This window comes from Aulostomus chinensis, chromosome 9 (genome assembly GCF_037954235.1).
Source record: "Aulostomus chinensis isolate RoL2024-O1b breed Wild chromosome 9, RoL_Achi_v1.0, whole genome shotgun sequence".
Lineage (NCBI taxonomy): Eukaryota > Metazoa > Chordata > Actinopteri > Syngnathiformes > Aulostomidae > Aulostomus > Aulostomus chinensis.
In genome coordinates this window covers 22,382,010-22,406,174 of record NC_141328.1, presented here as the reverse complement: position 1 = coordinate 22,406,174, position 24,165 = coordinate 22,382,010, and the positions used below count along the sequence as shown (strand labels likewise).

At 42.7% G+C, this 24,165-nt stretch overlaps 3 protein-coding genes across 4 annotated transcripts; 1 reads left to right on the top strand and 2 right to left on the bottom strand.

Moving 5' to 3' along the window:
- Window positions 1–1,678: 1,678 nt before the first annotated feature.
- LOC147256369 (L-rhamnose-binding lectin SML-like) lies at window positions 1,679–4,985 on the bottom strand. The gene is made up of 9 exons (XM_086212751.1): window positions 4,813–4,985; window positions 4,408–4,440; window positions 4,261–4,320; window positions 3,877–4,012; window positions 2,624–2,733; window positions 2,500–2,544; window positions 2,233–2,365; window positions 1,980–2,083; window positions 1,679–1,776 (listed from the first exon to the last, which is right to left on the bottom strand). The coding sequence occupies exons 1-9, from the start codon at window positions 4,841–4,843 to the stop codon at window positions 1,760–1,762; spliced, it is 669 nt and encodes a 222-aa protein (XP_086068877.1). The 5' UTR covers window positions 4,844–4,985; the 3' UTR covers window positions 1,679–1,759.
- A 1,334-nt stretch (window positions 4,986–6,319) lies between these two features.
- casp9 (caspase 9, apoptosis-related cysteine peptidase) lies at window positions 6,320–13,973 on the bottom strand. Its single transcript, XM_086214299.1, has 11 exons — window positions 13,842–13,973; window positions 13,584–13,721; window positions 12,966–13,176; window positions 12,780–12,854; window positions 12,640–12,692; window positions 12,303–12,479; window positions 12,129–12,218; window positions 11,327–11,474; window positions 11,031–11,219; window positions 10,790–10,899; window positions 6,320–9,937 (listed from the first exon to the last, which is right to left on the bottom strand). The coding sequence occupies exons 2-11, from the start codon at window positions 13,713–13,715 to the stop codon at window positions 9,815–9,817; spliced, it is 1,308 nt and encodes a 435-aa protein (XP_086070425.1). The 5' UTR covers window positions 13,716–13,721; window positions 13,842–13,973; the 3' UTR covers window positions 6,320–9,814.
- Window positions 13,974–13,987: 14 nt separating this feature from the next.
- On the top strand, window positions 13,988–24,021 carry LOC147256367 (dnaJ homolog subfamily C member 16-like). 2 transcript variants are annotated; one of them, XM_086214298.1, is made up of 16 exons: window positions 13,988–14,326; window positions 14,594–14,775; window positions 14,867–14,933; window positions 16,151–16,188; window positions 16,294–16,475; window positions 16,569–16,753; window positions 16,871–16,975; window positions 17,061–17,219; window positions 17,511–17,641; window positions 17,787–17,970; window positions 18,197–18,376; window positions 18,456–18,532; window positions 20,068–20,148; window positions 20,288–20,377; window positions 20,463–20,633; window positions 21,317–24,021. In XM_086214298.1, the coding sequence occupies exons 2-16, from the start codon at window positions 14,603–14,605 to the stop codon at window positions 21,762–21,764; spliced, it is 2,271 nt and encodes a 756-aa protein (XP_086070424.1). In that variant the 5' UTR covers window positions 13,988–14,326; window positions 14,594–14,602; the 3' UTR covers window positions 21,765–24,021. The 2 variants fall into 2 exon arrangements, with proteins under 2 accessions (XP_086070424.1, XP_086070423.1); XM_086214297.1 differs by having other exon boundaries at window positions 16,151–16,475.
- Window positions 24,022–24,165: the final 144 nt, after the last annotated feature.

The following is a 24,165-nucleotide window of genomic DNA, read 5'->3' as shown; positions in this document are numbered from 1 at the left end:
TCCCTGGACGGGTGGCCAGTCCATAGCAGGGCTCCAAAAACCATCACTCAAATACATACGGAGGTGCAGATGGGAAAGCAGAGATAACATCTTAGAGTCAATGGCCTCAGACCAGAAAGGGGAAGAAGAATCAGAATGAGGAAGGGCCCAGCTTGTGTAGTTGACTTCAAGTTGAGGGGAGGACCGTGGTCGGGGACAGAATGAGGGAGGGCATGAGGACACGTGGCCTCTACGTATATTACCTTTGAGATGAGATGCAACTTTGTTGTCATTACTCGTATACAAGTAAAGAATAACGAAATGAGATTTGGTATCTCACCAGAAATGCAAAAAGCAGAAAGTGCACGAATCCATGCTATGGAAAAAAGTGGTCACAGTGATTGACACACATACATATATATATATATATATATATATATATATATATATATGCTGTAAATATAAATATAGAACAAGTGGTGTAGCTGCCCAAGAGAGGAGCAGACGAGCTTGGATGGAGACGGAAATGGCCTAAGTTGGTATATTCACCTACAAGAGGAGCACAGGACCTCAGGTGGAGACGGACTGAGGGACACCAAGGACAGTGGCTTTGACAGACAGTTTAAAGGACAATAGTTGTACAGCAGCAGATACAAAGAAACTGTCGATAATGCACAGTCAAAATAAAAGAGGTTCGCACTAAAGATGCTGTGACAATCATCTCATCTGGTGTCACAGTCCACTTCAGTAAATGTGCATTGACACATGACAAACATGACACTGAATGTGTGACGTTCACAGATTCCAAAGGCCGATCTGGGATTCAGAGGAGAGATTTCTTATCATGGTGTCGTGACGGGGCTCTCCCATTGGCTGGAGGATAGTTCAGAGGCCCACCCTCAGATAAACCGCGTTGCCAAGATGACCATCCTGAAGATTCTTAATCTTAATTATAAGAGAGACTGATGCTTTAAAAACTCTATCCATCCATTTTCTACCTCTTATCCTGTTCAGGGTCGTGGGGGGGGGGGGGGGGGGCTGGAGCCTATCCCAGCAGCCTTCAGGCGAGAGGCGGGGTTCACCCTGGACAGGTCACCAGTCCATCACAGGGCCAACACATAGAGACAAACAACCATTCACACTCACAGTCACACCTACGGTCAATTTAGAGTATCAATCAGCCTCGTCCCCTCTTGATGTCTTTGGACTGTGGGAGGAAGCTGGAGTACTCCTCCACAGCAATTCCACGAAGGGATTTTTTTTTTTTAAGAGTCTGTCCCATCTTTATTTCCAGCCATACAATAAAGAGTGAACATAACTTAGCAATCCACACACAACTTCACTTTAAAATCCTATATTGTTTTTGAAGGAAAAAAGAAACGCAAGTCCTATTCACAGTGAACATAAATGTAAAAAGGAAAATAAACCAAATTGATAGTTTCCATAAATGAGGCAAAGTTAAATGAAATGTACATTTCCCTTTGTTGATTTTCCAGAAATTTGTTCAAATTTCAGTGGAAACCTGATTGATTTCATAAGTGTAGGACAGTCAGTTCTACACTTTTGAAATGTGTAAATTATTTGCATATATTCTGGAGCTCTGGAGAAGGATGACATGGCAATTCACAGACTTACAGTGAATGTGGGAATCATGTTTATTGGGAATCATGTTTATTGTGCAAAAATCATGTCAGACACATTGTAGTACTTGAATGTTTTATTATGCCTGTGTACTTATTGTTTTAAAAGTAAAGTAGCTATATCGTTATCCAGGGAGGTCCTAGGTTGAGGAAGGAACTGCAAGACACAAAAACAGGTCATTCAGACAAATATTTTAAAAGAAGTCACAGTAGAAGCACAGCCTCTTGTTGTCTGTGACTTGTTCCTTCAACATCTAAACGTCATTCTATTGCCCAGTCTCATCTTGTACAGCACATTTCCTTTTCCGTAGCTGGGTTATGAATTATTTTGAAGCCAAAAGGAGCATTTGAAGGACTTACATTCACATATGTAGCCGACCTGGAGGTACTTGTAAGTGCCGACACAAGGGTCACCAAATACCGCGTTGCTTGCACTGATAGAGCAGCTGTTTCTTCCATTACACCTGTGAATTGAAAAGAGATGAGAAAAAAAAAGGGACTTACTCACAGAAATCTGGTATACAAGTGCAGCTTTTTCTTTCCATGCAATTATTCACATCCAACAATTCAACCATTTGGCATTATTATTATTAATGATATTGTGCAACTGTACCTCTCAGCAACAATGGTCGTGGGTCTTGAGCATTCGATATTTACTATCTGATTTTCAGGCCGTCTGAAGACACACGTGGTCCGGTCGTGGCGGCCATAGTCAGCACCGTAGACAAATATCACTTGCCCGGCATCTGTCCAAAAATGAAAAAGTAAAAATAATTTTTTAAAAAGGAGAACGTGAACAAGACAACAAAAAAAGCGCTGGAATTTTGGAAGGATTTAAAATGCATTTATTATGTTTAACAGTAATTGGAATAAATCTTACCACACTTGAGAGTCATCTCCGCGCGCTCACAAGCAACGGTGTGAACTATTAAGGGACATGAAGCACATGAAAATCACTTATCCGACCCTCTAGCAACTTAGTTTCACGTGGGTGTGTGACTTACACGCTGGGAAGCATGTGTAGTTGGTCTCCAAATACTTAAAAATGCCTCTGCAGGGATCAGAAGTACCAACAACACTTGCGGACAGTTCGCACGTCTGTTTGCCATCACATCTGTTGGGGAAACAATTAAAAAACATGTTTCAGCAAAAGAAATGCAAGCACAAAGGTAACTAGTACCAGGTTTTGCATGGGTGTGTATGTGAAAACCGGCTCGCCTGAAGTACCTTCAGGCTCAGGCCCTAATTATTGTTATATTTGGACCAACCAGTCCTTCCATCAGTACAGATGTTTATCACAGGGGTGCCTAAAGGTGCTGTATGTAAGCTTGCTAACCCCATTTGTATCTGAATAGCTTCTTTCCACCGGCAGCTTTTCTTGACTTGTTGGTTTGGGGATTTTTTTTTTTCCTTGATTGTTATTTTTGCTTAATATTCACTGTCATGACATGATGCCCCCCCCCCCCCCCCAAAAAAAAAAACCACTGGGTTGAATTTTTCCTGCTTTACTGTGCTGTAGTTGACATGGCCAAAACTTCTGGAACAGCTCTTTTGAAAAAAAAAAAAAAGAAAAAAAATCCCTGTAATTATGTAGTTTCCACATTAAAACATACATCACCTTATTTTCATAAATTCTTTAATATACAATATCTTGCTCATTTGTTTTGCTTCTATGTGATACTCGTCTTCATATTTAACATAAATGTCATCTCTCCCTCACTCGCACAAGAGCCAACATGCTATCGTCAAAGGTGGATTAAGTTTTTATAAATAATTAAAACAGATTACAAGTGAAGCACTTGGCGCTCCTCTCCCAGCTCCATCCCTCTTTTCTAAATATGGTCACTTCCTCAGGCCAAAAATCTATTGCGTTATTAAAACTGCCCTTGGTCTGTTTCCTGCTGTCTCTTTATTGCATCACTTACAAACTGCCATCTTGTGCAATCTGCCCCATTAAAATCACTTAAAAAAAAATTAAGGTTCCTAAACCGAGCATTTATACGTCACAAAGGGGGGGGGGGTCATGTCTGTATTCATTCATAACATGAGGTCTGTTATTCTTTGCATCTGCCAGTGCCCTCTTTTTTCATTGGGCCTCATTTGGGGAACGTTGGTGTATACAATTTTTCATACATTAAGTATTTGATGGCCCTCAGTTTAGCCTGAGGGCTCTACAGTGTGCGGAAGAACACTTAAGGAATGACGCTCAGTGGCAGACAGCAACCACATTCAACATAAGTCGTAGTACATTTAGTACCTGTTCTTGACCAACTCCAAGGTCCCCGGCAGCGAGCACTGAGTATTGACAAGCTCGGATGAAGTTCTGCCAAGGCCGCAGATTTCTCTGCTTGCACGTCCGTACAGAGAACTCTGCACAACAATCACTCCCTGATCTGGAACACCAAAATAACACAGAGGGCGTTGTTCATCGGTAATGACTTCTCTAACGTTTGGATTTGATGAATCGCTGTTTTCTCAAAGGGTTTCTTTCCCTTCACTTTTAACCCCAACACAGACTTCAGGTTTCTTCTTTCGTGACTGTTTTCTTTCTTCACATGCCCCCCCCAGCAAATGTTTAAAATCCCCTTTATCAAGCCTTTCAATGGAACATCCATTCTGACCACACAGACTTGAGTCATACCACAGTTTAGACGGTGGCCGTTGTTGCCTTGACAGGTGATGGCTCTCTCCGTGGAGAAAACTGAAACAACAAATAGGCAAGTACAGTATTAGCGGTGCGTTCAAGGTACACGTTAATTATAAATGCGACCGAGTTTTAATTGGTTACCTGCTTTCACAAGTAAACACGTCACTGTCAGCACTGGAAAACAAACACAATAAACTCTTAAGTCTTATAAACTTGTGAATTTACTAAACCACAAATAGACGCATCCGCTTTCAGGCTTAATCAGCTGAACGAGCAACAGGTGTGGGAGCAGCGGACTTGACGGCGCTCGCCTCTGATTTTAATCCAAGGAGGGAAATTCCTGCAACGTCCCTCTTACATAGAAGTTATCTCAATACAATAAGCGAACCAGTGAACCACAGTTGGTCCTGTTTGCAAAAGCAGCATTGTTTCATTTAACAAAAATGAAATAATTTAGAGACTCGTTAATCTTTTGTTTTAATCAAATATGCAGCTTCTCCTTTATCTGTGTAAAAGAAGAAGAAGAATGTGAAGCAGGATACTCACACAGCGTTGTGCTGAGTCTGTAGTTGACCATGTTGCAGCAGATCTTGCAGGTGAAGAGTGAATGTGATGGTGGATGGAGCAGGAAGGCTTGTATTTATACTTGATGTACCTGCCCCACAGGCTGTCATCCCTCGATGTGGATGAACCTCCTGACTGCAGCCGACATCACGTCCTTACCGTAAATGGAAAAGTTGCTTTCCTCTCTGCTGTTACCTTTCTGTGAGTTAACAGTATTGCACGAGTCAGATTTCCAAACTTTGAGTATGTCATGGTGAGCTGTTATTATGAGGATGTTTCCCCCCCCATCCTGACAACACACTTAATCCAGTCTTTGAATCGCAGAGTCCTTTTGTGGAACTGTAATCCTTTTTGTTCATTTTTTTATGCCTGTTACAAATATTAATAATATTACAGATGTATCTGTCCCTCATCAGAGAGCTCAAACATCAAACGATGACAGATCTTTAACTACAGGCTGAACTGGACCTCTTCCCCTTATCGGGCCCTATGAGGAAACAGTTAACTCACATGCAATCCAGTTGCATTCCATTAAGGCCCCTGTTGCCCTATTTTTGTTGTCTGTGAAGACTTAAAAGCCTTTCTTCTTATCTTCGTCTGAATTACTGGAACTACTTCCTGGAGCATTTATCATTTTCTGTCTGTGGACTTCCTCGTAGACACAAAACAGATTTGACTGGAAACGGATGACGTGATTTCTGCTTGCGCATATTTATTTAGGTTTTATTTAAATAATATTAATATGGATTCCGTGTTACTAAAACCAAGAAAAAACTGTGGTGCTAAAAGAATTTTTAAAAAATCGCTAAAAGAAGAGATTGTGACATTTATCACTGCCAAAATGGTTATTTAAACTGAGCCAAGTGACCTTTGACCTGCAGTTCTTACACTGGCACCCATAAGCCACCTGCAGGTACTTGTAGGTGCTCACACAGGAGTCCCCAAACACTGAGTTGCTGGATCTTTGCCACACCTGTTCAGACCCGTTGTATCTGTGTGAAAAGAGTGACAGGGCTGAATGTGGGAGGCGCTGGGTTGCAGTTTATTTCCATCACAGTTTTGATGTTCAAACTGAACAAACAATTGTGATTCTCAGCAACTTTGGCGGTGGGTTTAAAGCCGTAGGCGTCTTTCTGTTGCGCTGTTCGTGGCGGCTATAGTCAGCACTGATAACATTCATAATCTACCCTTCATTGGATGAAACGGAAGAGTTGAATGTAGAAGGGAAAAAGCAACAGAGGCAGATATTCTGAGATACAGCGGCTCACATTTATTAGTTAATGCACCGTACGTCACTGCAGGTGAGCTAAAGAGCCCTCACATGCCTCAAGGTGAGCTGTCAAAATAAATGAAAATATTAATCTGAACAGACAAGTTTTTGTAAAATGAATAAATAACTGTTACAATATATACAAAGATACTTAAAAAAAAAGGCATTAAAGAGATACTTAAAATATATAATTTGGGTGCTGCGGTAATCAGTCCCCATTAGCTTCAAGCTACATTTGTGTGGCTGGCTCTTCTTTTTTTTTTCATTCTTGAGTCAAAAAAGAAATGATGAAGGAGGAAAAACTGTCTTCATGAGATCCATACACTTATTTGTGAGTATTTGAAATGCAAAAAAAAAAAAAAAAAAAAAAATGCAACAAGCTCACATTTTGAATGGTGTTTCATTTTAACATTGTACCATCTAGTTTGAATTAAAGCACAAACTGCAGCAAAGACAGTCCCATCAGATTCACAGAAACCCTTCCTGGATGTTAGAAAAAGCGAAATCCTCATGCCAACAGAGCTATTTAGAAAGTGACAAATCAAGCAAAACTGGTCTAGGATTGTGCAGCTTTTGTGTTGTCGTATCAGAATGTGACTGACTTGCTGCAAGGTACACCGCAAGGTATTTAGGGCAACACCTGCAGGGATCAGATCCAGGAAACATATTTACATTTAGTACACACACCATGTTTCCTTCACAGCTGTATGGAGGCAAGATTAAAAAAGAGATTCAAATAGAAATAATAACAATAATCAAGTCGGCGGCAGTGATATAACTTAGGCCAATATAAGAGATTCTATTGCTTTCTTATATTTAATTTAGTACAAATCTCAGCTGGATTATTAAGTAAAACTATAATTAAAATAAAAGCAAAGACTAGTCTTCTATATGTGGTTGTGAAATATACACAAGGACATGCACAGGCAAAATATGGAATGCATGCAGGCCAGTTTAGTAAAACTGGCAACGTGATGTTAGATGTCATTTCTCTCAGCTAAAAGCTGCTTGATAACCAAAAAGTTGTTTTCTCTGTATTTTACAGCAATTAAAGTTGAATGAGTTTTTAAAATGTGTGTTAAAATGTTGACTTCAGGAGATCTGACAGCTGCCACAGAACAGAACTCCCGTGTGAGAGACCTTTTGTGAGGGGTTTCCCTCCAGGTCACCGTATCGGCACATCCGTACAGAGCTGAATTAATGCTGATCGCTCCAGCATCTGTTGCACAGCAACGAGGCACAAAATGAACATTTTACAGTATTTATGTATCTTTTTTGTTGTTGTTGTTTTGCTTTGCAGGCTTGGGGACACTCGTGGACGAGCACTATGGAGATGTTTTATAGTTTTAATTGTGGAGGAATTTTTTTTATATATATTTGAAAACTTCATTTTCAGATTACTGCAACAGATTTTCCCGTTAAACTCCAGTAGTGTTTTGTGGACTAAAAAAAAAAACTTCACCTGTCCTTCAGTCAGGATGACCCTGAGTAGATCAGGACTGGATTTTCATTTTTAGGTGTACTGTCTATTTAGCAGCAGTAAGCTAGTGGTGACAGGCAGTATAATACATATAGATTGACATTCTACTGAGAAAATATGTTGCATATGGATTTTTTTGCTAACCTGTTTATTAATCATACTCTGTTTAGGGTTGGGCTCTGTCTCATGTCTTTGGGAGGTTCTGGGCTGGAGTCTATCCCAGCTGCTTTCTGGCAAGAGGCGGGTTTCACCCTGGACGGGTCACCAGTCCATCACAGGGCCAACACATAGAGACAGACAACCATTCACACTCACAGTCACACCTACGGTCAATTTAGAGTATCAATCAGCCTCGTCCCCTCTTGATGTCTTTGGACTGTGGGAGGAAGCTGGAGTACCAGAGAGAACCCACACAGGAACAGGGAGAACATGCAGACTCCACACAGAAAGATCCTGTGCTCGAGCCGGGACTCAAACCCGGAACCTTCTTGCTGTGAGGGGACAGTGCTGACCACTGCACCACCGTGCCGCCCACCATAATGAGGTTTTACAAGATAAATGAACCACTGCATGAATGTTGCATGTAAAATGTATTAACAAGGGGAAGTTGAGGGTTGTGAGGCAAAAGAAAGTTTATGAAATCTGTTAAAATGTTGCAAAAAAACAACAACCCAGAAGCAAACAAGAGGAATCCTTGTGTGTTACGGCCTGTGTACACGTAACTGTAACTATATCCACATGTATCAGTGCATCCATTAAACTAAACTTCTTCCACGGAATTGTCTGTGCTCTCTTGCTCTGCAGGTCACTTGGGGCAGAGGGAGAGAGAGAGAGAGAGAGAGAGAGAGAGAGAGGGAGAGAATAATCCTGCCCTGCTGATTTTTCTGACAACCAACTGTAAGTTTCTCACTTGAAATTTCAGAAAAACTTTTTTTTTTTGTTAAAAATATCACATTGTCATTCACAGGGACTTCTTCCTCTGAGGTGAATGGGACTTCCCATGTGTGAAGGAAGCCATTCAGAGGCTAGAGAGGCTTCAGGGTCACAAATAGTCTAAAACTCACAAACACCATCTGCTGGTGTTTGGAGGTAGGTGCAATTGTTTTATTTGGCTTTCAAATCATCAAACAGGTCCTGCAGTGGGTTGGGAAAGCAAATTACACCCAGACGTTTTGGTCAGCCTGAGAATGAGGAGGTCATCGGCCTTTAATATCGTCATGGTTACGCCTCCAATAGTAGATTTAGGAGCCTTCTAAGAGCAGAGGTCAAATCTAATGACTTCACATCTTGTTGCCACGCTTGCAGTTTGTGCGCTGCACCAGTGTCAGAGGGCTCGCGCCCCTGCACGGTCCTGCTCCTGGGGTGAGATCAGAGCGACTGCAGTCGTGTGCCCAAGTGAAGGTGCAGCTGTACAGCACAAGCGCAACACAGAGTTATGAGAATAACTGAAATACTGTTGAGGAAACAGGATCTGCAGGGACAGTTTGTGCAAAAAAACAACAACAAAAGGTCTTTAATAACATAAAAATACAAAAGAGACAAAATCATGGATGCAGCTTTTCTGTTCCCACTGACAATGAGCCCCTGCAGGCCCGATGCCCTTCACCAAACTGTTTCTTTTAACATTTATTTAGCAGGGAAGGTTCGCTGATAATAACACTCTTCTTTTTTCATCTGTGTTACGAAGGGAACTGGCAAAAGCAAACAAATCAATCATATTTTAAAGCAGATTAAAAGAAATAGTTAGAAAAATAAATCAAATTTTAAATAAAACGATATATACTCAAGTTTTGGTAACAAAAAGGAAGGTACCGGTAAGTGTTCTTTTTTAAATAGCTTTTCTTTCCTTTAACTCATACACAGTAAACAGAAAATTACGAACACCCTGATTTTAATGTTTAAAAAAATCCCTCCACTATTTCTAAGCGTGTGTGAACAAGATCAGTATATGAAAGATACCCGAAATAGGTGGAGGCAAAGTACGAGTCATGAATAAAAATAGATGATCTACGCTTGGAAACTGACGGTCGCTTTGTGTCATAACAAGGATATAGAAATACCCTCATTTTCACAGAACACATATTTCATTCCTAGACAAAAATATTTCTGAAAAAAAAGGAAATCTATAAAAGCTGACAACTTTTTAAAGACACAGACAACAAAGATTTTAAATGAGACCTGAGTCGAAGCACAGCCGCAACCTAAATAATTCATAGAGACGTCGCAGACGTGAGTTAAGAGGAACTTTGCGTGTGTTCTTGAGTTTGAAAGAAGAGAAGTTTGCGGAGGAAGTTAAAAGAACCAGGCATCTGCTTGTAGAATCCTTTTGCAGAGTTTTGTGAGACCTCGTGGTTGACCTGAGAAGAACCAATCAAGAATCCATTTTTAAAAAGACTGACTGGAAAAGTGTCATTTGCCTTTTAATTACTCACTGTTTGATATTTGGAACCCATTCATACTCAAAGAACCCCCCCCCCCCACGCTGGCAGAAATTCTTAGTGACTCTGGGGTTAAGAAAATGCCCCCCACATATATTTAGCTTGAAGCTAATGGAGGCCGACTCTTGACAACAGCGAAACTGTCCAAATCCAATCTCTCAAGTGTATTGTCCAGTAACTGGCGTCCACATCCCACACGACAGCTCAGAGCTTTACTCAAATCCAATCTATGGACATTTAGGTTGTGAGTAAGTTGACATTTTTGGATAGTTTCGACGTTTTTTTGCTCCATGAGCCTCAAGTTCAATATGCGTGGCTGTCTCTTTCTGCATTCTAGGCTCACAAACACGTGATGCAGTGGCGAAGAAAACCAAACTCTTTGGTGAGTCACTGAAAGGCAGAATAAGCTTAAAGATATAGTTCAGGTTTGTTTCTGGAAGGAGGAGTCTGACTTGCTTCTTCCCAGTGATGATGTTGATTGGCAATGTTTTGGCTCGAAATGATCCGTGAAATATTCTGTGGGCAACGTGGAGGAAATTCCCGTTAGCTTCAATCAGCTTGCACATACGGGAGGCTGGCCTCAATGACCCTGCACGTCGTTTTTGTCCAATTTCCCAGAGCGATCACGCAGAAGAGCAGGGATTGCTCTGAGAAAGAACTCTGACAATCAACATCATCAATGGAAAGTAGCAAACAGGACTCAACTTAAAAAAAAACCTTGACTATCCCTTTACATTCAACGAGGATCCAGCCAGCAAGGGAGAAACTCACCATCGTTAACATGGTCACCAAATCCTCGGTGACTGCGTTTTCCTCCAGGATACGATCCAGTGTCTCAACGTACCAGGAGCCTGACTGAGTGTCCCTCCAGGACACGTAGCCTGAATTTTAACATGGTCACAGAGACATTCAGAAGAAAGACATAATGAGGGCGTCAAGTCCGTCAACTTGTATCTGGAAGTTCAGATCATCTACAACAAACACGGATGTACAGTATAAATGCAACACACACCGGGAAAAGTTGAGTAGGACACCAGAATGTCACTCGGGGTGGGAAGTGTGGCTCTGGCATCGATTTCATCAGACGTGCTCAGAGAGTCGCTGCTGGAGGACATCGGGATGGCGTCCGTCTGATCATCTGCGCGGGCGATGGATGTTTGAACCTCATCGGGGGACACCTCGAAGCCCGTGTCTCTTTCACCTCAGGGACAAAATCAAATTTTCCTGACGAGACCACTTGGAGAGCATATGGAAGCTTTGAATGTTAGATTGTAGGATTGGGGTTATTCAGCACATCGTGCTAGCTACCTCCTCCGCAGGCTTGGATGAAGAAAAGCTTGGGTTTTCCCTGTAAGGACGGGCAGTGTTGGCCATTGAGGTAGTTTGTGATGTGCTGAACTGGGACATGCAGTCCATCTACGCCGTACACAGCACCGGGGAAGCGGTTGTGACTCACCTGATAAAGTACACACAAACGAATGTTACAGATCTGCACTTTCATGGATCAAAAAAGACCCAAAGTACTCAAATAGTTGTGGCATCACATCTTTGTGACTACAGAATGCAGAAAGAGCCAAAAATGTGTATTTAGCTTGATGCTAATGGAAACTGATGGCTAATTAAAACAAAACTGTCCAAAAACACAAGGTTATAAATTCTCTAGTGCATTGTCTGGCTTAATCCAAGTCTTTTTTGTTGAACAGTATGGTCAGTAACCTGCCAACACTTTTATCTGAGCTAAAAACCTACTATAACACCTCCGACGCAGCACTGGTTCATGGTACCACCAAGCCTGAACAGCTGGAGTATTCAGTTGAACCAACTCCAACACGCTTGCTCTTTCACAGTAGCGCAGACCCAAAAGGGTTATGATCTGTAATCATTCATTTTTGTAGAGTTTTGCTGTGAGTAGTTGGTGGAGGGCATCACCATTAGCCTCAGGTTAAATACACGTGGCTGGCTCCTTCTGCCCTCTAGGGTCAAACTGAAGTCACGCAGGAAGGAGTTCAAGGCAAATATCTGTAAATACTTAAAAGGCAAAATACACATTTTAAGAGAAGTATTGCAGGGCTCCTGAGAATAAAATCTGATAGAAATGATCATATCTTACCTCTGTCCCGTGGGACAGTATGATGACCACACAGCAGTCATATTGGGAATGATCTTTCTTGGATAAAGCCGATAGCTCATGTCTGAGTTTCTGAAAAGTAGAGAAATGACTGTTAGCTTCACACAGACAAAGTAACCGTTGTTGCACACACAAAATAGAAGAATTAATTCTTACTTTTTGTTTCAGGTTTGTTTTCACTTCCACAATAAAGTTGAGTGCCTTGAATCTTCCCTCCAGCTTGTCACAGTCTATGTTGGAGCCTGTGCGGTTGCTCAACTCGCTCTGGGGTTCAAATTCTACGTTGTTTATGATGAGGCAGTGTCCGCACGGGCTGCTATCCATTTTATAGCTCTGGTAGACGATATATGCAAAGAAAGTGGCACGATATAAACATGTTTACAAAGCAGCAGTTTGTCATTTGTGCATACTGCGATACACACAAGCGTCACAGTGCTTCGAAGTCACTTTCATCTATCTGGTGGCCGTCAATTGCAGAGGACACAACACTTACCTGAATACTGTCGCGCCTTGTCCTCCCGTATCTTAGGTGCTCCCTCTCGGGTGCTGTGACAAACGCATACAACAAAATGTGATCAATATGAAAGAACCGAGCAGAAAATCATCAAAATGTAACTTAAGCGTAGAGCTAACATGGACTGATGCTTGGTCTCTGTATGGGACTGATGGCTACATCTGGTACATGCTCATCAAGATCCACCAGCGGGGCTATTAAAGAAACAAAGTGCACACATGATGACAAGAATGATCAGAGCAACTGTATATATTTGCTTACAAAAACAGTTGTGTCATCAAACAGTCGGTGTACTGCACACTTACTAACTGGGAGAGGCTGAACAACAGGGCGAGGGCGGTTAACTGGGATGGGTGATGAAGGCTGAACTGCTGGCACTCCGTTGTTAAGGAGCTTTATCAAACTTTGGTGACCCGTCTCCTGAAGGCACTCCAGAAATAAAGGAAAGGCCCGACTCCCACGGGTCTCTAAATCCCGGACTAACTCTCTGGCCTGGTCACGTCTGGTTCCTGAGCTCTGGTTGGAGACATAGTAACAAGTGGAACAAATGCCCTGAGTGCTCAACCGCACCAACAAATGTCATACACGTTTTTACCAATAAGTCTCCATTATTTTCCCACACCCGTGAAGGAAATATTCACAAAACATATTCAGAAATGTTTGTTAAAATTCGGCATGTAAAATAGAGACATTCCCACAAAATTTACCAAGGCATATTTAAGTAAAATAAATCTCAATCTATGGGCACTGACATAAAAATGAACGAAACCTCATATGTTTTTATAAGCAAGTATTTATGGAGCAAATTTTTAGGACTTCCCATATACATATTTTGGTTTTCCTGATTTTTCGAACATATTAAGAATGGTCTGGGAAAAAGCAATTTCCCCATGTTTTCCCTGATCCTGGCCTAATTGTCCTACCTTTATCTCATCGATCATGTCTTGGGTGAAAACTCCTTTTTCCAGAAGGCCATCATAGAGGATTCCCGGGTCCAAGTCTTTCACTAGAGTGATCCTGTTGCGCTGAAGGATCCTTTTGTGTCTGTCGTCCATTCTCCGCTGATTTGGGTACACACGGAAATAAAACTTTTTAAATATCATAATGCAATAATAATACAATCTTTATCATTACAAACACACAATGGCTCAGTTGTGTGTCACGATACATGATCATCATACCTTGAGACGTTTTGTTTCCTTGTTTTTCTCGGTTGCATTCGCTACTTCCTTGTTTACATCACCGTCGCTTGTGATTGGTCAGTGGAGAGAGTCGCTGAGAAAACAGGGTTCGCTTGATTTGTAACAGCGCCTCTGCCGCATAGAAAGAGTACGCGATATAGCTTCCCAACACAGAGCGGTTGCACAAAATTTCGGCTCGTAACGAATTTTAAACCAAGTGAACGAAACACAAAGTGTTGCTAAATACTCAAACGCCCAAGATTACTTTCGACAGCAGGCGCCTCACCTCTAATTCTGTCTCCTAGCTGCAGGTTGACAGCTGTCGTTTCATCGTGGAGGAACGGTGGCATGCGGCCGAACACACCCTTTGCATCTCTCTGGCATCTCATCTCGTCTCAACGGCGTTAAACCGGGAGCTGAGGAGTCTTCAGCCGAATATGTGGCGTAGTACCGGCTGATCGTATCTGCTTCAGGTGCCTGGAAATGTAAGCGCCATGATCACGACGTAATTAACGCACCATTAGTGATGGACGTTGATACCCTCCATGAAAGCCACGTCTCGGTTAGGCGTCAGATGAATTACTGTAAACTCTCAGTCACAGCAGCATATTCCGCTTCAGCTAGCGTGATAGATTTTGTTGAGAATTACGAGGCTAACGTCGTGATGGCCGTGTTTGATTTAAGAATCATGCCATGAATTCTGGTGCGAGCATCCCTCCGATTGTGATATGTCTTGCTTGGATTTCTCCAAGGTAGGTGTGATGGCAGGGTCAAGGATGTCTCTGCCGCTGTTTGTGGTGGTGGTGGTCTCCGTGACGCTGACAGGAGTCACCCACGGGGGGCCTGAGATGGACCCTTATCAAATCTTAGGAGTGACCCGGAGTGCAAGCCAGGCTGAGATTAAGAAAGTCTACAAGCGTCTGGCTAAAGAATGGTAACCGTTTTCACCGAGCTGGCTGTCGTTGTCATTCAGTTCTTTACTTGTAAGTGATAAATAATTAATTAATAATCAATCTATTCTTCAGGCATCCTGACAAAAACAAACAACCGGGTGCTGAGGACATGTTCATCAAGATCACCAAGTCATATGAGGTTAGAATATGAAATGGAAAAAAAACAAACTGACCGATATATTGGTGTGGCCAATGTTAGCCTGCCACAGATTTAGCGGCTTCAGTGTACATTGATATGAAAACTTTAATCCATTTTTGACTTCTTATCCTGTTAAGGGTTACAGGGGGGTGGAGCCTATCCTTGCAGCTTCAGGTGAGAGGCTGGGTTCACCCTGGACAGGTCACCAGTCCATCACAGGGCCAACACATAGAGACAGACAACCATTCACACTCACAGCCACACCTACGGTCAATTTAGAGTATCAATCAGCCTCGTCCCCTCTTGATGTCTTTGGACTGTGGGAGGAAGCCGGAGTACCAGAGAGAACCCACACAGGAACAGGGAGAACATGCAGACTCCACACAGAAAGACCCCGTGCTTCAGCCGGGACTCGAACCCATGACTGTTGCTGTGAGGTGACAGTAACCACTGCACCACCGTGCTGCCCTGATATGAAAACTTAAAAAAAAATTTATGTAATTTGGAAAAAATGATGTCAGAGATAATTAATTAATTAATTAACAATTATTTTTCCATAAAGTTTATTATTTCGGCGCACTGACGGAATATATTTTCTCACTAAAATATCCTGCTTCATCACATATGTTTGTCATGAGGTACACAACTACATTTTAGGGATCATGCAAAAATAATACTGGCTGATATATCAATTGTATAATTTGTTTTAGTCCTTCATATTGGTTGTAGCATCAGCCCAAAAAAGCAAGAATCAGAGCTGGTTGTTAGTATTATTATTATTGTTGTTGTTATTATTATTATTATTAACATTGGGGTGGCATGGCTCGGAGGTAGAGTGGCCGTCTAGCAACTGAAAGGTTGCTGGTTCGATCCTCACTTCCCCCGGTGACCAAGTTGAAGTATCCTTGAGCAAAATACTGAGCCCCTAATTGCTCCCCGCCTCTCACCCAATGTCAGCTGGGGTAGGTTCCAACCCCCACCCTCAACAGATAAGCGGCATAGAAAATGGATGGATTATTAACATTATTTTTGGGAAGTTATTCAATATGGGAGGTTTAGTGCACTTTCAGCTGATGTACTGGTTTCAGAAATTCCATTCTCTAATAATCAAAGCTGGTGTATCGGTCGGCCTCTCCTGTGTGTGGTAGCTGTGTAACATACTAAATCTACGGGGAGAAGAAGCTCATACTGACACAGATTTTACACCCAACGTCTAGATCTTGTCCAGTGAAGACAAACGTGCCAACTATGATCGGTACGGCCAGACGGATGACACTCAGCCGTACGGCGGTAGTCGCTACGGTCATCATCACGACAGCTTTTACTTCGACGACTCCTTCTTTAACTTTCCCTTCAACAGCAAGAACCACAGGGAGTTTGCTGACAGCAAGTACACGTTGCACTTTAACCAGTACGTCAACGACGTGGTGCCCGACAGCTTCAAGAGGCCGTACCTGATAAAGATCACCTCGGACTGGTGCTTTAGCTGCATCCACATTGAGCCTGTGTGGAAGGAGGTGGTGCAGGAGATGGAGACTCTAGGTTTGGAATGTTACTTAACAGCCCCGTCCTCTGAGGGTTCTTTTTCTTGTTGTTGTCGTTGTTGTTAAGTGACAGGCATATTTCTCTCTGCAGGTGTTGGAATTGGTGTGGTGGATGTTGGCTACGAAAGACGGTTAGCCAATCACCTCGGCGCTCATCGGACCCCGTCGATACTTGGCGTTATTAACGGCAAAGTGACGTTTTTCCACTACGCTGTAGCGAAAGAGCACCTGAGGCAGTTTGTAGAGGACCTTCTTCCTCAGAGGCTTGTGGAGTGGGTAAATATCTGAAGGGAAGAATCACCTAAACGTTGCTGCTCATGCAAAATGTATGTGAACAGAGTTTTGGATTGGTAGCATATGTTCCAAATTAGTTCCATGTGTTCTACGTTTCAGGTCAGTGACAAGAACCACATGCAGTTCTTGAACAGTTGGCACGAGCTCAACAAGCCACACGTGCTTCTGTTTGACCAAGTGCCTGTAGTTCCTCTGCTGTACAAAGTAAGCAACGGGCTTGTGCTTTTGGTAAAAGGTACTGCATTCCCGACACAGACGCATCAGTGACGACACCTCTCAATGTCCATAGCTGACGGCTTTTGCTTACAAGGACTACTTGCAGTTTGGCTATGTGGACCAGGGCCTGTCAGAGACGGCTGACCTGCAGAAACAGTTCAATATCAACACCTACGCACCGACCATGCTGGTCTTCAAGGAGAACACAGACAAGCCCGCAGACATTATACAGGTGAGTCCCAGCCATCAGGAGCTGGAGGAGGAAAATATTCCTTCTGTCCAGAAAGTTTTGCTGGCTTGTTTTTTATTTTGAAAGTGCTTATTATTATTATTATTATTATTATTATTATTATTCCCTCCCTTGCTTTAGTTATTTTATAATTTTCTTTAATCAAGTTGTCTCATGTAGCCTCCAAATATTACTCAGTGTTACCTCCATACTGGAGTAGTTGCACTTGCGTTCGCTGTAGTACGACCTTTCTTTCCCCCTTCGTTTTTTCCGACAAGTCTTTGTTCTTTGCAGGCTAAAGGAATGAAAAAACAAATAATCGAGGAGTTCATGTCCAACAACAAGTTCCTCCTGGTGCCGAGGCTGGTGAACCAGATGCTCTTTGACGAGCTCTGTCCCGTCAAACAGTTCCATCGACGCAGGAAGTAAGAACACCAGCTTGAGCTACGTCGCTTTTGAAAATATTTTTTATATTTAAATTTTTTTTTTTTTAATGAAAATAAGATGCATCTCTCCTACTGTGTATCTCAAGTGTGTACCTTTTACCAGGCTGTCCTCTCCTCCCGACAGATACTGCGTCTTGCTGATTACAGGCGACGAGGAGACCTTGTCTTTCGGGAAGCAGGCGTTTCTCTCCTTCGCCTCCGGCAACGCTAAGGACGTGGTGAGGTTTGCGTACGTGTATCAGCGACTACAGCAGCAACTTTGTGACATCCTCATGCAAAGCAAGGATGGGCCCCATGTACCACCACAGGTACCCAGTACACTTCAGTGCAGCATGCTTGTGTGCCATGTTGAAAGAACAATCCTGCTCCCAAAAGAGACTCGTTTTAGGTCAAAAATCAATAAATGCGATCAATTTTTCTGTATAACTGGATTTATGACCTCATGCTTCAGTGAATTACTCGGTATTGGACTGAGTGCGTCTTTTAGGTGTCATTTCTCTCATTTTTGTTTGCATTTTTCGCCCATGGGTGAAGGTGGTGATCCTGGAGAGGCGTAATGCAGCAGGGAAAGCTTTTTTCAAGGCCGTGACTGCTTGGAACGGCAGCGAAGAGGACAAGCAGTGTCTCCTGGAGGAGTTGGAGCGACTTCAGAAAGACCCGTCCATTCTTATCCACGATGCAATGCTGCCTGAGCTCAACAACGAGTTTGCCTCTGTACGCAAAATCACGGGTTTGACTGTGGAAGTTGATGGATTTGATCCTGACAACTAATTGTAACGCTCTGATTCTGTAGATGTTTGTAATCCGATGGATCTCTGCGTCCTACGATTACCTCTCTGAAGTCATTGATGACATCCTGCACAACAACTGGTAGGTGCAGACTGATCATACTTTTGTTCAACTAAATGAAGTCACTAATATCTTCTAATACACTTCAGGCCAGATTGAACAAATGTCTTTGCGGTTCGTGAGCTGTCCATCCCTGCGTGCTGAAAGCAACCTGGCGTGCATACGCAACCTCGGCTCTCTATCAAGGTGCCTCGGACTCAACCGTGCAACATTATTCCAACCAATTAGGGGCCTTTATGGTCGCGCGCCGCCTCTGCCGGTTACTTTCTATACTGACATTTCTGCCAGTAAAAGGAAGTTGTTTTATTTAACTTGTGTTAAGTGCTCGCTCCTGCTGAAAATCGGGTCTCTTCAACTGAAATTAAAGAGCGTGTTTCTTGACCTACTCTATTGAGGTGTCGTGAGGTAAGTATTGTTGTGATTTCATGCTATATAAATAAAATTGACTTGACTTCCTCTCCCCTGTTCCTGCTTAAGTGATACCATTGAGGTAAGTAAAACAGAAGTGGCAATTGAGATGTGATCTTGTGAAAATGTTGAACTTGTTCCAGCAAACCTCATGTTCAAATAAAGTAAGATTGCAACTTAAAAGGAGGGTAATGTGCCTGGAGCCCTGTCCCAGTATTAATACTTCTGCTCTTTTTCCAAGGTTAAATTCATGTCACTTGAGCCCAATTTATACTCGTGCATTGAATCAGCTGTGTAGCCCTGCTGGTTAGCTTCATAACATCTCATTTCCATGCCGTTTCCTCCTCTGGTCTGACCTCTTTTCTGTATTTTGACACATTAAGTCCCTCCCCACATCAGCAGAAGAACTCTCCTGGGTCTGCCAGCCAAAGTCAGCCTTTGGGGTTTCGTTATGTTGGGCAGGTTAAGTTGGTATGTCCCTGTGTCGCTGGGTCTTTTTTTTTCATTGGCCATGATTCAAAGCCGCAGCAATGAGAGGATCGCTTACGACAGAGAAATTGTTTTAAAGTGTACAGCTCTCAAATTTGAACATCAGTGTTTTTCCTCCATTAAACAATGACTCATATACGTTACATTTTGAGCAAAACTCCAATCAGCCCGTCCTGTAATGTGGGATTTAAATATTCTAATTAGCAAATGAACTCCAAACTTGTCACGTGAGGTCGCTGCGATGTGATCACATGAAGTCCTTTAAGTGTCAGACTGCAGGGGTCACTGAGGTTCTCCCGCCTCAGGTACCTATCAGCAGGACACAGTGCAGTAGTTTCATGGCTAAGGACAACAGAAAGGTTTGTTGTGTAAAGGGTGAAGCGAGTCTGTTTATGAGAACATTTAAATACACAATGGTACTTCATTGACGTGAGGTTCCCTCCACCTGCAAATGGAAGAACATCTCATTTAGAAGATATCCATCCATTCATTTTCTATACTGCTTATCCGTGAAGGGTCACAGGGGGGCTGGAGCCTATCCCAGCTGACACTGGGTGGGAGGCGGGGTTCACCCTGGATGGGTCGCCAGTCCCTCGCAGGGAATTTATTAGATATTTGAGTGTATTCTGTTGTATTGACATGTTTGTGCGGACTTACAGGCGTGAGATGATGCCTCTACTGTCCCTCATCTTCTCTGCATTATTCATCTTGTTTGGAACTGTGGTCATCCAGGCCTTCAGGTGCGTTTTTCCTCCAAAATGTACTTTGCGTCTTTGCAAATATGAGACGATACAACATCATAAAGCAAACTAAAGCCACAGAGGAGAACTACCTGAGATTAAATTTGCTTGTCTGTGCCTGGCCTTTTTGCTTTTTCAGTGACTCAAGTGAAGATAAACCGACAAAACCAAAGTCAAAAGATGGACTGAAAACCGAAAATGGGTCACCAGGGGCCGGGGGGGCCTCAAGGTAAGAACACTCTCAGAATGTACTTATGAAGCTAGTGCAGGAATGCCACGGACCATGTTTTCCTAAACTTTGCTGTTGGTTTTAGTCGAGCTCCTAAGAAGAACTTTGTTGAGGTGACAGAACTGACAGACATCACTTACATGAGCAACCTGGTGAAGCTGAGGCCAGGACACATGAACATCGTACTGGTTCTCACCGACGCCTCCAAGAATATCCTCCTGAGCAAGTTTGCCAAAGAGGTCTACTCTTTCACAGGGTATGATGAACAAACGTTGAACTGAAAGATAAGGCTAGCTTAGAACTAAGAACAACACCTAACGATAATGTTAGTACAGAACAAAGAATGGACACCAAAAGATAACGTTAGCTTAGAACTAAAGATGGACACCAAACGATAACGTTAGCTTAGAACTAAAGATGGACACCAAACGATAATGTTAGCTTAGCACTAAGGATGGACACAAAAAGACAACGTTAGCTTAGAACTAAAGATGGACACCAAACAATAACGTTAGCTTAGCACTAAGGATGGACACCAAAAGATAACGTTAGCTTAGCACTAAGGATGGACACCAAAAGATAACGTTCGCTTAGCACGAAGGATGGACACCCCAAATGATAATGTCAGCTTAGGAGTTCGAACAGACACTACTAGAAACTAGAAACCAACACTAAAAAAGAATGTTAGCTTCCCTATGTTTTGCTTTTGAAGTGATCTTTATCTACTCTTATGTATTTCTATACTGTATATGTGGAAATAGAATACTTCTACTACTACAATATCTACTACTGATGAAGATGATGAGATTTTCCACTATACTATGGTATGAAGTAATCATTTGGCTGTCCATATCTAGCTCCTGGGCCAGGAGTTTGAGAACCCTGATGTCAACTGTGGTGTCGATAGATCATAATATAACTTCTTTTGCACTCTCCCAGGAGCCTGACGCTGCATTTCTCCTTCCTGAATATTGATAAGCACAGTGAGTGGATGAATACCCTGCTGGAATACGCACAGGACACCATGCAGCTTGATGCAGACGAGGATGATGGGGGCCGCCACAAGGTGGACTACACTGGCTATGTGCTGGCCCTTAATGGTCACAAAAAGTACCTTTGTCTGTTCAAGCCCGTCTACACCGGTGAAGACTTCGACAGCAAGTCATCTGAAGATGAAGGGGCTACTTCAGGTGGGAGGCCAAAGCCTAGTTCCCGTGATGACCATCCATCGCGCAAATCCACCCGATCCCGCAGCATGTCCACCCTACAGATCCACCACAAACTGGACCGCCTTGGGTTATGGATGGAAAGGCTCATGGAGGGCACGTTGCCTCGTTACTACATCCCCGCGTGGCCAGGACTGGACAAGATCACCCCCAGTAAATAGAGAACAACTGGCTATAGAGGCACTACTGTGGGCCTCCTCTGCTCATCGCATGCTGTTCTTTACTTTTACTGTACCGGTTATTTTATTCAGGCATTTGCTGCTACTGCCCCGTGAGCAGAGGACAGAGTCAGTGTGGCCACCCGGGCTGGTCTGCCTTCCATCAGACTGAGGGAGACAACTACTTTAGCCCTCATTGATGAATACTGTGAATAGAGATGCATGTCTCTAACGCTAAATGTCTTCTCTTATCACTTAATGATGATTTCTTCAACCAGGGTTTCTGTCAGAACGGTTGCGCTTTGTAGCATTTATTCACTGACAAATGGACTGAAGTGTACATATACAGGTCTGGATTAGCGCGTGTGTGTGTGTGGGGGGGGGGAACACCCTTTTTTTCAATATCCATATATATATACCACAATATCTCCTTAGGTATAGAAAATCACATCAAATAATCCAGTCGATGTCGATAAAATTGGTCCTGCATGGTCTTGAGGAGTGTGATACAGTCAGAAACTGCCACTTTCCCCTCTTAAGGTGAGAAATCTGACGGTCAATTGGCTCTTAAGCTTTGAGTTAGACAGGAAAACTCGTATCACAATTCTCAATATTAAAAAAAAAAAAAAAAATCCAAGGTACGATATCAGAGTTGGACGGTTCTGTCTCGATCTCGTATTCATCCGACTGTGATGTCACCCGACAAAACATCAGGAAAAAGTGGGGTTGTCTTATATTCAGGGTATTAACCTTAACAATTCAATGTACTATTGCAAAACCAGAGGGCGCCACGTTCATGCGACTTTTTCCCTCCTGACCACAGCTCGTCAACCACCCCCCCCCCCCAACCCGCCAACACTGCCAGGTGTCAGAGCAACAGAGAAATGCAGTTGCTCATAAGTGTGCCAAGTCAGCTAAGATGCCAGTTTTAAGATAAATATAGTCAACAAACAAGTCTCAAGCAGCCAGTGTCACGTTAGATGAAGGCAACGCCATTCGACTGTTTTAAAAATGCAAACAATTAGAGGAAAACTTACTGATTGTCGTGGAATGTTGCATCTTTGCTACTGAAACTCTACTTGACTTAGGATAACAGCTACCGCGCTACGACTGGTAGAAATGCTGCTGTACTCCGAATTCTGTACTTAGACTACTGCTAACTGTTACACTGAACCCAGATTTAAGGTGAGAACAGAGCAATGTTCCACTCTCAGCAGCATTTTTCTTCTGCGATGCTCAAACATCCAACCGATGGAACAAATAAATGGGTTTTTTGAGTGGAGGTGGACTTAAAAATGAGGATTGTAACTGCAGGTGAGTTTTATGCTGGGAAATATTACACAAATATCCCACAATGCAATGCAGTGGTAATGAAGGCAGCTCTTGTGCGATGTTAAAAATGTTCCAATTTAATGTTTAGGACAGGTTTTCACCTTGGTAGGTGAAATCTGTGTGTATATATATATATTAGTTCATTCATTGGATGACATCATGGTATGCAGCCAGTTGCCATGGTTACGGCCCTCAGGGAGCGATGCGATAACACACAGAGCAGTCCCTCAGAAAAAAGTTGACATTTTGTCATTTATTTACTCAGTAGTGTGTTGAGGAGCATTCTGGTGAAATAGAAGTACTTTGATGGAAAGCAGTATTGGGGTGGAATACTGCCTTGCTCCTTTGCATCCACTAGGTGGTGCTGTTGTGATATACCGGGGTTCCAAAGACTGCTGACACTCGCGTTTAGTAGCTGCTTGAAATGAAAAATTCACTTGAAACCTTTTCCCTCGTGGCTATGTTCTCTAAAGCCAGGCTATGTAAACAAATAGAACCAGGCTTTTAAAACAAAGGTAAGAACCGGTGTTTCTATGAAGTGTGTCTGTGTGTCTGTGTGTCTGTGTGTGAGCCGGAGTGACACACACTTCACCAGGGACGATGAAGGTCGTGTTTTGCAGTACAGACAATTCTAAAATGAGCTAAATGACTTAATTTCTTTTACTCGTGCGTCATAACCGCGAGAGATTAAATCAAATCTGGACTGGTGACACCTTTGCCTCTGTGCATCATGGGAACTTGAGGCTCAACTATGTGTTCTTTTGACTTGTATGATTAATATATTTGTGATGGTTGTAAAAAAAAAAAAAAAAACTGACATGAAGAACCACTTTGAAACTGCATTCTCCCAACATATATGCATATAAACCTTATTAGCGGATTTCTTGGCTTTACATGTTTTGAAGAGGAATAAATTGTACTTCTAATTGCCTGCTGCAGCCCCGTTTCTGCTCCTGTGTCTCTCAGGTTTCCCGTGTTGTGCCCACGTTTTAGATAAAGTAGTGAAAGTTGTCCGCAGTAATGCGTCTATCAGATGTTTCGGTTGGCCTTCAGTGATTATTCCATTGAGATG